This window comes from Megalobrama amblycephala, linkage group LG1 (genome assembly GCF_018812025.1).
Source record: "Megalobrama amblycephala isolate DHTTF-2021 linkage group LG1, ASM1881202v1, whole genome shotgun sequence".
Classification (NCBI taxonomy): Eukaryota; Metazoa; Chordata; class Actinopteri; order Cypriniformes; family Xenocyprididae; genus Megalobrama; species Megalobrama amblycephala.
Genome location: NC_063044.1, coordinates 10,532,028 through 10,545,498, shown reverse-complemented (window position 1 = coordinate 10,545,498; position 13,471 = coordinate 10,532,028). Strand labels below are relative to the sequence as shown.

At 38.9% G+C, this 13,471-nt stretch overlaps 2 protein-coding genes across 2 annotated transcripts; both read left to right on the top strand.

Moving 5' to 3' along the window:
- On the top strand, nt 1-6,791 carry LOC125262569. Its single transcript, XM_048181401.1, has 4 exons — nt 1-622; nt 750-1,319; nt 2,748-3,619; nt 3,745-6,791. The coding sequence occupies exons 1-4, from the start codon at nt 40-42 to the stop codon at nt 5,839-5,841; spliced, it is 4,122 nt and encodes a 1,373-aa protein (XP_048037358.1). The 5' UTR covers nt 1-39; the 3' UTR covers nt 5,842-6,791.
- A 1,946-nt stretch (nt 6,792-8,737) lies between these two features.
- On the top strand, nt 8,738-10,388 carry LOC125262601 (nematocyst expressed protein 3-like). Its single transcript, XM_048181446.1, has 2 exons — nt 8,738-9,914; nt 9,991-10,388. The coding sequence occupies exon 1, from the start codon at nt 9,145-9,147 to the stop codon at nt 9,628-9,630; it is 486 nt and encodes a 161-aa protein (XP_048037403.1). The 5' UTR covers nt 8,738-9,144; the 3' UTR covers nt 9,631-9,914; nt 9,991-10,388.
- Nucleotides 10,389-13,471: the final 3,083 nt, after the last annotated feature.

Here is a 13,471-nt window from a genome sequence, read left to right as displayed (position 1 = left end):
ATCCAACTGGTCAGTTTTATTAATATTTCTTTAACTGTGATGTTAAAGATATTGTTAGATCTTGGTGTAATTGACTTGTTACATGTGTTTGTTTCAGTCAGTGATCTGAGGATCATTCTGCTGGGGAAGAGCATGTCAGAAAACAGCCGAGTGGGAAACTTCCTGTTGGGACGAGCAGCGTTTGACAGTGAAGCTCGTCCAGATGTTGTGGAGAGAGTCGGAGGAAGATTGAAGGACAGATACATGATAGTCATCAACAGTCCTCAGCTGCTCCAGACAAACATCTCAGATCATCAGATCACACAGACAGTGAGAGAGTGTGTGTCTCTGTCTGATCCAGGACCTCATGTGATCGTTCTGGTCCTCAAACATGATCAGTGTTCAGCGGAAGATCAGGAGTGTGTGGAGAAGGTGCTGGACTCTTTCTCTGAGCAGGTTTATCAACACACCATGGTGCTCACCACACAAGAGCCAACTGAAACCAATGATATCCTACAGAAGATCATTCAGAAATGCTTCTACAGACACTTCAGTCTTCAGAGGAGCAGCTCTCCTGATGATCTTCTGCAGACGTTTGAGGACATTGTGCAAATGAATAATGGACGTCACCTGGATTGTGAAGGTTCATCGATTTTTTTTTTTTTTAACTCAACAGGCCACAAAAAGATATGAGTGGGATAATATTATGATGATATTTGTTGTGATAAATGAACTATAATAAGTGTTTTAAATTTCTTTAACGGTTTCAGAGGGTGTGAAGCTGAATCTGGTTGTGTGTGGTCGTGACGGGACATTAAAATCCTCCATATCAGAGCTGATCCTGCAGCAGAAAGACAGAAGACCAGAGTGTGTGAAGAGAGACGTGCAGCTTCATGGCCGTCTGATCAGTCTGGTGAAGCTTCCAGCTCTCAGTCGTCTCTCAGAGGAGGAAATGGTGCGTCAGACTCTCCGCTGTGTTTTTCTCTGTGATCCTGGAGTTCATGTTTTCCTCCTCATTATTCCTGACGCTCCAATGACTGATGAAGACAAATCAGAAATGGAGGAGATCCAAAGGGTATTCAGCTCAAGAATCAACAAACACATGATGATCCTCATAATGCAGAGTTCAGAGCATCAGACAGCTGAACTCAATGATGAAACACAGTCTGTCATTGAGGGTTTTGGAGGACGACATCATTTCTTTGGTCCCGCCACACAAGTGTCCACATTGATGGAGAACATTGAGAAGATGCTGGGAGAAAACAGAGGAGAGTTTTTCTCCACAGAGACATTTTTTGATGCACAGATGAAAAAACTACAGACAAACACTCATTTTCAAGGTAATGATCATAAAGTCAATAGCTGTATCCCAATTCAGGGCTAACTGAATTACAGCAATGTGATAAAGGCTCTCTCATTTTAAAGGGTCCTTCAAATGCAGCCCACAATCTTTTATTCCTGAGCCATGAAGGATAGAACGAATGAATTTTAAAAGAAAAAAATGTTCAAATGTAGATTTTATAGATAGTATATCGTCGCTGCCCGATGAAACTCACGTATGTCCAAAACGGTTACTTTTCAGGAAGTGAAAAAAACACCGTATTTCAAAAGCAGTTGAATGTAGCGTTGTCATACTTGGTACGGCATCTTTACATGTAACCATATTCTTGCCAGTATAATGATATAATCCACATTTGACCAAAATTGAGTTTAAATGGACATACGTGCATATTTTACAATAACGGTGGTCGATACACGTTCTTCCGATCATTAATTAGAATGGCCAAGTCGCGTTTCATATTGACAGATGAATACGCTCAGTTTATTAATAGCCTACGTCTTAGTTTATTAAATACGCTTAGTTTATTTAATATTAATTATAAATTTATTAAATGTCTCTTGCAAACTATGAAGGGACAATGAATCAATACACTGACATGGTAATGCTAGACAGATACTTTGTTTGCACAGTCCTACCGTAATTTTGTCACTCCTAGACGTACGTCTGGCATCAGGGGGGAAACGTTTACCTCGATAAAGGAAAGTCATTGTCTCACCAGGCTATGTTTATTTGGCAATGTAACCTCACAGTGTTATTCGACTATCCAGTGCTGAGCTTCGATGAAACTTCACGAGACCGGCGAGATGCTTCCACAGGGCGGGAGATACGCGGCGTGATTGACAGCTTTGACACCGAATGGATATACGTGAAAATCAGATGACATGATTTCACAACTTTTCATTGGCCATTTAGATATGTGAAGCATACTGTATACGGAAATGAACCTGGACATTCAATCCATCGAAAAATCTCAAAATCGGCAAAATGGACATACGTGGTTTTCATCGGACAGCGACGATATGTAGTATGTAGTTTTATATACTTTTTATTACGTACATAAATGGACCAAGCTGAACATGGTTAGACAGGTTGTGAACCATGTTTTGTTTTCAGTCAGCTGTCACAGTTGCTAGGAAACAGGGTTAACAATTCCATAGGCTAGATTGTCCCATTTAACAACTGTATGTCAGACTTTCATGGAATGTAGTGGACTGCATTACTAAGACAGTAATGCTCCTGGAGATCTACCTTCCTACAAAGTTTAGTCCTAATACACCTGATTCAGTTAATCAAGGTTTTTTGATTAACTTGAACCCATTTCTGATTCCAAATGACACTGAGAAGGGCTCAATACTTGTCCAGGACAAATGGATTTTTTAAATTGTTTAAATAGGTCTTCAGGACTTATGGAATTCTTCTTTTACAGGTTCAACAGAGAGTGAAGATGAAATGAGGATTGTGCTGCTGGGAAAAACTGGAGTTGGGAAAAGTGCAACAGGAAACACAATCTTAGGAAGAGATGCGTTTAAAGCAGAAACATCTCAGCAATCAGTGACTAAAAAGTGTCAGAGAGAAACATCTGAAATCAACGGCAGACACGTTACTGTGATCGACACACCAGGAATATTTGATACTGAACTGAGTAATGAGGAGATCCAGAGAGAAATCAGCAACTGCATTGACATGATTCTACCTGGACCACATGTGTTCATCATTGTGCTCAATTTAGGACGATTTACTCAAGAAGAAGCAACATCAGTCAAGATCATCCAAGATACGTTTGGAGAGAAATCTTTAATGTACACCATGGTGCTCTTCACCAGAGGAGATGATCTGAAGAACCAAACCATTGAACAGTTTCTAGGAAAACCTGGAACTCCTTTGATGAATCTGATTGAAGTGTGTGGAAACAGATACCAGGTGTTTAATAATAATCAGACTGGAGACAGAACACATGTATCTGATCTACTGGAGAAGATAGACAACATGGTGAGAGTGAACGGAGAGAGTTTCTACTCATGTAAGATGTTCAGAGAGATGGAGAGAGAAAAACAAGAACAACAGATGAAGATCCTGATAGACAGAGTCAGAGAAGAACTGGTAGGCAAACATGAAGAAGCGATTATGAAGATGATGATGGAGGAAGAAAGACAGCATCGTGGCAAAAAGAGAAAGAAAAGAGAAGAGCATGATGATAAAAGAAGTGAAAGGGAGAAACAGATTTCTGACTATCAATATCTGAGACCTACTAAGAGTAAAGAGATGAAGATGTGCTCTAAAACTGATGATTCAGTACAGGTGAGTGTTCAGTACAAGTTCTGTTATTAAAAAAAAAATGTAACAGAAATAATAACCCACCAAAACTTGCCAAACTCTAACAATAAAGGTTATTGAATGATTTGTGTTGCTTTTAACTCCAAAAGGTCACAGCCTACAGGAAACTAGAGACTGAATACAACAAGTGGTCCTGGAGTCTTCGTAGTGCCATGATGGAAACTGAGAACAAACTGTACAACAGAATAGAAAATAAAGAAATCCATGAGGTTGAGGAAACTGATCTTCAAATAGAACTGAAGAAGACAAGTGGAGAAGTGGAAAGATCAATGTCTGAATTCTTTGAGAAAGACACAGATGCAGATTTACTGATTCAGTGGAAAACATCATTTGAAATCAAAATTAAAGAGATTCAGGAAAACATTGTAAGAGACACAAATAGAAAATTAAATGAGATTCTTCATCAGCAAGACCTGAAGAAAATAATTGATGCTCAGAGGACAGATCATGAAAACATTCTCTATGAAAAGAGCAAAGAACTTGCCTTACAACTCAAAGATATAGCAAATGATAAAGAAACACTGAAGAAAGAGTTTGATTTCTTTTTGGAATACAGTGTGAAGAAGATCATCAAAGACACTCCTGCAATCAAAGACATTGACATAATGAGAGATGTGAAAAAGCACCACAGTGACATCAATAGAGGTGTTTTTTTCAATCACTGGATGGAGAGCAGGGATATTTTTTCTGTGGCAAGTTATTCTGATTATGTAAAGGAAAACCGGTCCAGTGAATTTACAGATTTTAAAAATGCCATCAAATTAGCTATAGGGAGGTTTGTTTATGCTCTTTCTAAAGAGGATGAAGCCCAAATAAGATCATTAGTCACAGATGTTGGTCAGCAAGCAGACAAAATTATTCAGTCATTTAACATTTCAAAGATGGGCTACAACATTAGCTGCATTCCACAACTCGCAGATTACATCAGGACAAGAGTAAAAGAACATCAGGAAGGACAAGTGAAATATGTGTTTAAAAGTAAATTTGTCATGGACTTGGTTCATTCCATCTGTAAGAGAGCAAACAAGATGATCACTGACCAACACAGAATGTTCAGAGAAGCCAATGATCCTGAAATATATGTTAAGAAGAAGAGAGAAGAATACTATAATATTTTCCAGAAACACCTCCATGAAGCAACATCAGCTGCCATTTTTGGTGAGATCATCTGTCAGAAACTGAAAGAGCCCATTGAGCAGAGTGTCTACAAGAAGACTGCTAGAGATCTGAAAGATGAAATCAGATCAAACTGTGAATCACTGAATGGAAACAGATCAAATCTGGAGAAACACATCCTGAAGACACTGGCTGAAAATGAAGATTTTGACAAATACATGAACTACATTCATAATCCCAGAGATCACTTCAAGAGTTTCATCAGAGATGAAGTCAGTCAGTACATCATTCAGAAGTTCAGTGTCAATGTTTTACCCAAGATGAAGAAGAACATTGAACTCCTGCAGCAGAAGATCATGAAAGCAGCACATGAATCTACTGAACATGTTCAAGTGAACAGAGGAGATGCTGGTTTGTGGTTGAGGAGTTTCACACAGAAGCTCTCAGATGAGCTGATCTTTTCTGAAAAAGACCTCAGTGGAGTGAAACATGATGATGTTGATGATTTCAACCTCCTAGAAGATGTGATAAGACAGGAACTTCCTGCTATAATGTCTGACATCAGCAGTAGATTCAACAGAAAGACATTTCTAGTAAATCTAGACTATAAGTTCAGGCCACATCAGCTTCTGATTGATCACTTCTGTCAGTGTTGTTGGGTTCAGTGTCCGTTCTGTAAAGCCATCTGCACCAACAACATAGAAAACCATCATGAAGATCACAGAGTTGCTTTCCACAGAGTGGATGGAATTAATGGCACATATCACGGTTTAACACAGAATCTTTGTACTGATATTTGTACAAGTTTAGTGGGAAGTGATCAGTATTTTAATACACCGGATGGCCAGTTTAAATATAAAGAATACAGCACAGCAGGAGGAGTTTATGCAGAATGGAGCATCACCCCTGATCTCTCTGATCTGCCCTACTGGAAGTGGTTTGTGTGCAGATTCCAGAAAGATCTGGAAAAATGCTACAGCAAAACATTTCAGGGGAAGGGGAAGATTCCACATAAATGGAAAAAATACACAAAACAGGATGCTATTGAAAGTTTGGATCAATGTATCTAATGGAGAAGAATAGGAAAAGGAAAGAATGAAATTTACGTCTCCTATGATCACAGTAAGAGTTTCTATTACACATGACAGATTCTGAAGTCATCAGCATCTCAGCAAATATGAGAGCTTGACAAGATTCAATTACTCATAAAATGCTACATTTAAATGTGCAGTATGCAATTTCTGAGAAAAACTGTTTATCTTCTAAATCACCAAAATAAACATGTCCCTACCCAGAGGGAGCCCACCTCTATTGTGGTAGAACTCACAAACTCACAAACGCCATGCAACACAGACACCTCCCCCATCATGAGTGGACACTCACTGCTGACTGGCTACAAGTGTGTTTTGGTGTTTGGTCTGAACCTTTTTCAACAGCATTTGAGAACACTTTTAACAAAATTTCATTCAAAATTGTATTGTTTTTGTGGTGGTGAATTTTACAGATATTTTTTCTTGATTTTTTTTTTTAGATAAAATTAGCTGTAGATATACAGATAATGAAATAACAACTTTACTATTTCATATGATGATATTAAAATTGAAGTTAAAAAAAAATATATAAAAATGTTTTGCCTAATGCTGTATTTGCTTATATAGATCATGACATTTTCCCTCGTCTTATTGAATCCCTGGACAAATCATGCATGCAGGTCAAGAGATGAAAGACAAAATGTTCTGACCACTGTCTAAATGTTTACTTAGTGTATTAATGAACACTAAAGAAAACATTTCATACTCATACTGTTCTCAATCAAAACAGAGCTGGAGAAGTTAGTTCACAAGCATTGTCTTGCAGAGCTGAGTGTGAGTAGACCAGAGTCTGTATGCAAGCAGTGTTTTGGGGACAAGCATTGTTTTTGTTTGCATATTTCTATATTTAAAGGGTTAGTTCACCCAAAAATGAAAATTATGTCATTTATTACTCACCCTCATGTCATTCCAAACCCATAAGACCTCTGTTCATCTTCGGAACACAGTTTAAGATATTTTAGATTTAGTCCGAGAGCTTTCTGTACCTCCATTGAAAATGTATGTACGGCATACTGTCCATGTTCAGAAAGGTAATAAAAACATCATCAAAGTAGTCCATGTGACATCAGTGGGTTAGTTAGAATTTTTTGAAGCATCGAAAATACATTTTTGTCCAAAAATAACAAAAACTACGACTTTATTCAACATTGTCTTCTCTTCTGGGTCTGTTGTCAATCCGCGAACAATAAACTTTATTCCCCACTGACACAGCAGTGATTCTAGCCACAGCTCTCTCAATAGCCTTCAGACTAAAACTTCATACCCCACTGTCGCAGCAGTGATTTCAGCCAGTGCTCTCACATCAGCTTTCAGACCAAAACTTTATTTCAATCTACCACAGTAATAATATCTCCCCCACTGTGAGTTATCCTATCAAGTTCCATTTGATGATGTGTCTTTAAAGGACATTTTCTGTTTTGGACTAAATGAGCCCATAAAGTCCTGGGGCCCGTTCTTCGTACGTCGTTTATTACATCCGAGATCAAATGACACATCCAAGATGATATCATCGTGCTAATCATGATCCGGCTAATTGGGTTCTTCGAACACACCTGTTGTGTATGATTAGTATCGCTGGATTGAGTTATCTGAGATAATTGCGCGTTCATGTGTTGGCTTAAAAGGGGATTTGTATCGATAGTAGAAACATTGATCAGCAATGCAGAGATTGGCTGGAGTCAAGACGGCAACGTAATGACATCATAGAATGAGAAAAGACACCTGACGAAAAACTTGACGAATTTCTAGACATTTATAAGGAAACAGCCAAGTGAATAAATGACAGAAGAACGACATAAATGTTAGATAAATGAAATGTGCACTATTTTTACATGATTACCCAATTATTTAGGCTATATTCACAATTTCTATTATTTGTACATTCAATTTTTTATTTCAATGTTGTAATTAGCAACTAATTTACCTTTGAAGCATATTTGACAGCATTAATTAAAGTTTCTTAAGGGTCAAGATCAAGTTATCTGCATCTCCTGCGCTTCATCAAGCCACTCCCATAATATATGTCGCGGTTCAAATGCACAAATGCATGTATGGCATAGACATCTGTACATCATGTGTGTAAAACTCCAATAAAAAATATTACGTAATTATTCCCTCACGAATGAATCTCTCACAGAGTAAAACTGTCGGTGTCTATATTATGACACTACACGGCATTATAGTGTTATTTGCACATTTATTTTTAAATCATTATTATTGTCCCTGGTTTACATTAGGGTACTCTTGTGGGAAAGTAGCAGAGGCTGGGACAGACTTTAAACATCACCTCCGCTTAAAAAGATGCAATCTAATCCTGTTTACATGAAATAAGCCTGCTCCCGAGCAGGTTTGAGCTTACGGACCTGTTGCTATGACAGCAAGTCTAGGATGAGCTTCGAAGAACCAAACGATCCAAGATCATGCCAAATCGTCAACAATCAAATCCAGCTAACTGAGTTAGCGACGTACGAAGAACGGGCCCCTGGTTTCCAGAAGGGAAGTTTAAATGCAGTCTAAGAGAATTTATGGACTATGCCCTCATTTTGTGTGGTTCACTTTTCACCATGGAAGAGGAAGAGAGCTTTAAGAGTTCAAAGAATTTTTTTGAGGGAGGGCCAACTTCAACAAGCTCCGGTGTTCCCTCACCAGAGCCAGTTCACAACATGGTTGCCTTGTCAGAGTCTCCAATCAAGATGGCCGCAATTCCTGAGTCAAGTCACAGTTGATCTTCCTGAGCCAAGTCAAGTCACAGTTGATCTTCCTGAGCCAAGTCAAGTCAAGTCACAGTTGATCTTCCTGAGCCAAGTCAAGTCACAGTTGATCTTCCTCAGTCAAGTCAAGTCACAGTTGATCTTCCAGAGCCAAGTCAAGTCACAGTTGATCTTCCTGAGCCAAGTCAAGTCACAGTTGATCTTCCTGAGCCAAGTCAAGTCACAGTTGATCTTCCTGAGCCAAGTCAAGTCAAGTCACAGTTGATCTTCCAGAGCCTCGTCACAATGTCATCTCAGCAGACCTCCCAGAACCTCGTCACATCTCAGCTGATCTTCCAGAGCTATGTCACGTCTCCGCTGATCGCCCAGAGCCACGTCATGTCTCCACTGTTCACCCAGAGTCTCATCCCGTCAAAGTCTCATCCCATCATCCCTTGTCTACGGCTGGTCGCTAGATGGTCGCTCAAAGTACCGGTACTAATAAAATGAAGAACCGGACCATTTTTAAAAGCAGGGTATCGCTATACCTTTCTAGTACCGGTATATCGTGCAACACTAGTCTACGGACACAATGGCTGCTCCGCCAGTGTTTACGGACAAGATGGCCGCTCCGCCAGTGTCTACGGACAAGATGGACACTCTTCCAGTGTCTACGGACAAGATGGCCACTTCCCCTGAGCCTTCTGATGAGATGGCTACCATGCCTGAGCCCCAGGAGATTGCAGCGCTGGCCATTATGGTCACAGCTATCTGGTGTGTGTGGGCTGCGCACACATCAATTCCAGTCCTTGAATCCACTCCAGAGCACACTCCAGTCCATGAATCTGCCCCAGAGACAGTTCCAGCCCATGAGACTGCTCCAGTCCGTGAATCCACCCCAGAGCCCACTCCAGCCCTTGAATCTACTCCAGCCCATGTATCTGCTTCAGACTCCGCTCCTGTCGCCGAGCCCGCTCCAGACTCCGCTCCAGTTGCTGAGCCTGCTCCAGACTCCACTCCGGTTGCCGAGCCCGCTCCAGACTCCGCTCCTGATGCCGAGCCCACTCCACTCCACTAGCCCGCTCCATTCCACGAGCCTGCTCCACTCCACGAGCCCACTCCACTCCACTATCCAGCTTCAGAATCCGAAAAAGAGTCCCAAAGAGATTTCCGAGAGGCTCTCCAAGGCACCTGACCCACTGTGGCTCTCCAAAGCACCTGACCCACCATGGCCCTTCGAGGAGAGGTATGTGGAGGAATTTTCTGAGCTTGCTTACTTGGTGAACTGGCCAGATGCCCCGCTTAACGCTTGTTTTCTGGCAGGTCTGGACGAGGACACGATTTGCTTTTGTGAACCTGCATGTTTTTTTTTCCCTAGTCGAGACAATTAATCTGATTCTCTTTCTGAATGATTCTGATTTTTAGAGGCTAAAAAGAGGGTCAAAAAGAATTGTGTTCTCCTCAACCAGTCCCCTCAGAAATACAAGCGCCCTGGCCAGTTTGCCAGTCTGCCTCACCGGAGCCCCCAATTAAATCTGCTGCCTAGCCTGAGCCCTCACCCAAGGGAGATGACTGGCTAATAAACTTTTGGACAGAACCAGTAGCTCCAGTTATTCCGGGGGCATGTACCCGTGGGTGGGGAATATGTGAGTGGGACAAGTGGGACAGTGTAACCTGTCATGCAGTTCACTTTTTCACCATGAGTATGAAGATTTCACAACTAGTTTTATGTTTTCATATGTAATATCCTCTTGAAGACATGCTGAGAAGCACAAACAAACATTACTCAAAGACATTACTGTCTAATGTATATCACACACTGAAGTACACCCTTAAGGAAAGAAAATTTATTTGTCTATATATGAATGATCAATATATGAAATGATATAACAGTATATTTTAAAATATACAGAATAATATATTGTGTAAATATATTACAATATATTGAATAATACATAAGGAATTGCCACTTTTTATATATTGAAAAATATGTGACAATATATTTACTAATATATCATAATGCATGTAATTTTATATTAATACACTTCATAAAATATAGATGTATATGTGATCAGATATGGTACTGCATGTGTAATATATTGTAGATATATTTACTCATGCAGTATAAACACACACACATATATACAGAAATTTATAATGTAATACATTTCTTATATTTTATAATTATTTACATAATAGATGTTTCATATTTTCAAGTTAGTTAACAATAGCACACCTGCATGTACTAAACTACAATATATGGAGCTGCAGTTCAACAGTCTCACCGCCAGAGGACAGAAACAACACTATATTTTCACTTTCAATTTAAAAATCACAGAAACATGACACTTGTTTTTTACTTACATTTAACACATACAAGGTATTTATAAATGTATAAATTCAATGTGTATGAAACTTTTCCTGCTGTTTACTGATGTAACTGAAGTAATAATTACCTAAGAAATGAGATGAGATGTGAAAAAAAAACACTGGGCTGATAATGTGAAGCTGCTGGAAACAGAATATTTCGGCAGCAGCTATTTACACTAACAAAATAACTATATATTCTATTTATACTAAGTGACAATAGCAGCATTTTCTTAGCGATATACTATTCACACTTGGTGAAAGTAGCGATAGATTCTATTTACACCATGTAAAAGCAGTTCTTTGCAATAAGTGTAAATAATACAGATGCTATCTATAAATTATATTGACAGATTTGCACCTCATCATTTTGTACATTAACAGGATGTAATAATATCATAGAGTGTGGCGACACCCGACTGTACATTTTTAACCTCAAAATTATTATAATTATTTTTTTGTTCGGGCGCCAGACAATAAAGAGTGTCAAATTTAAACTTTTCCCGGTTTGCTCTAAAGCCACCCGTTACATACAATAATCAATACTCAAAAAAAGAAAAGAAAAAACAAACAAAACAAGATAAATTCTCAAGTTCATTTAATTTAATTATTTAGAAAAAGGAGAAAAAAAAATAATATTTTCACAGAGTAAATAGTTTGCATAGAGTGGAGCAACAATAATCATATGAGTCCAGAAGAGGAAAAACATCTTGAATGCAAAGTCAACTCAGTTTTGAGTAATTGGGGACTGTCCTTATAATGATTATATTTATTACAATTATTAAATGGATGCTGCCTTATTGGGAGAATGAAAATCCTCCCTACACCTTCCCATATCTAATAAACACTTTTAATATTATTAAACACTAGTTCACAGTTTATTTCCACTTTTAGAACATTATTTTCATTTTTTTTTTTTTTTAAATAAATAAAAGCGAGCTTGGCAAAAGGCGGATTCAAACTTGTGTCAATCGCGTTATAGGCCAGGTCTAGCGTTACTCGATACCACTGCGCAACTGAAGACATTGAATTTTGTGTGTCTTTTTTTTAAATTTGAGTGGCCCAACCAGACATTGGTGGGTGGAGCTAGTGTAAATAATGTTTGCCAACAAGGTACGCTATAAAGTACCTCAGAGATGACGTGTTTTTGTAGGCAAAACCTGTAAGCGAGTTAGCATTTTAGTACTTCCTGTTCCATCGTCCCGAAGTCAATGGGTTTTTTTGAATGGGTTTTTGCTAAATTGCCTGAATTAAGGTCTGTGGTTAACAAAGCCTCTAAATATTTTCATGTTTTGATATATGACATAAAACACACCAGTTATAACCTGCTTGTGATTTTTTTAAACCTTTATTGTGTCTTAAAAACGGCGGTTGCTAACAAGTTGCTAAATGGGACTACTTCCTTTGGCAGGGACTTTAGACGTCATCATGACAAACAGGACATTTGGACAGCATTTCTCATGAAAAAGTGGAGAAGTATTCATACACAGCGCAGATCATAATCAGCGAGCATGTTTTTAAATAAAGTTGTTTTTTTAAATAAAGAAGCTTGGTGATGGTGACGTTGATCCGCGACCATGGTGTGCTGTAGTCCGTTTATAGCCTACTGTTAGCTTTTATATCTGACCACTTTATTTAGGCATCAAAATGTACAAATGTTGTGTTAACTTGTAAAGATTATCTTGATAGACAAAACATGTAAGTGTCATAACCCATTGTTAAACATAGAGCTTATTTGTTGTGATTTTACAAAAGTCTATGAGAAAAATGCATAGGCTTTCGATCGAGGGAACCCGTGCGCCGCTAAACTTCCGGCTTGGCCTACAAAAACACTTTTATATTTCACGTCCATGGCATCTTCATCTAAATCTATTTTGTCAGAAAAGCCGGTTTTGTCCACTGTACGGCATCGCAAGTTCACGTTTTACAGCAGAAGCCGACAAGCGCCCTTGTTGTTTTTGTACAGAAACCGATAAGTCCGTTTTAGCGAATCAGCGCACAGTATTCAGGTCAGGTGACAAGGCTTCTAGTCACTTCCATCCCTGCGTTCCATTCGGAAGGGCTCATCCCTATGCCCTAATCCCTTCAAAGGGCTTACCCTCCGGAGTGAGAGCTTCGAAGGGATGAAGGGTGTAGGGGTCAAAAAAACTCTTCTTTTGGAACGCACTTCTGCATCATCTTAACGAGACAACCAAAGAGGAGTAGATTGTGCAAGCTGCGCCATTTGTTTAGCGTTAGTTTATTTATTTATTTATTTTAGGTTTATCGCATGTAGGCTATGTGTCTATGTATTTTAAACATTTGAATGGACTGATAAAGGGAGCTGTAAACTATTTTTGTTGAAGTACAATGTCATTTTGACCATAATAATGTACCAAATCTAACTCGTATAAATATTACAGTAGTATAGAAAAATACTATATATACATTTATAGGTAAAATCGAACTCCTATAACCTCCATACCCATTCTGTGACGTCAAAGAACTTCCCTGTGCAAAGGATCATAGGTGCCTGAAGTGTCCATCAGTTGTACCCTTCGAAATCCTCAATT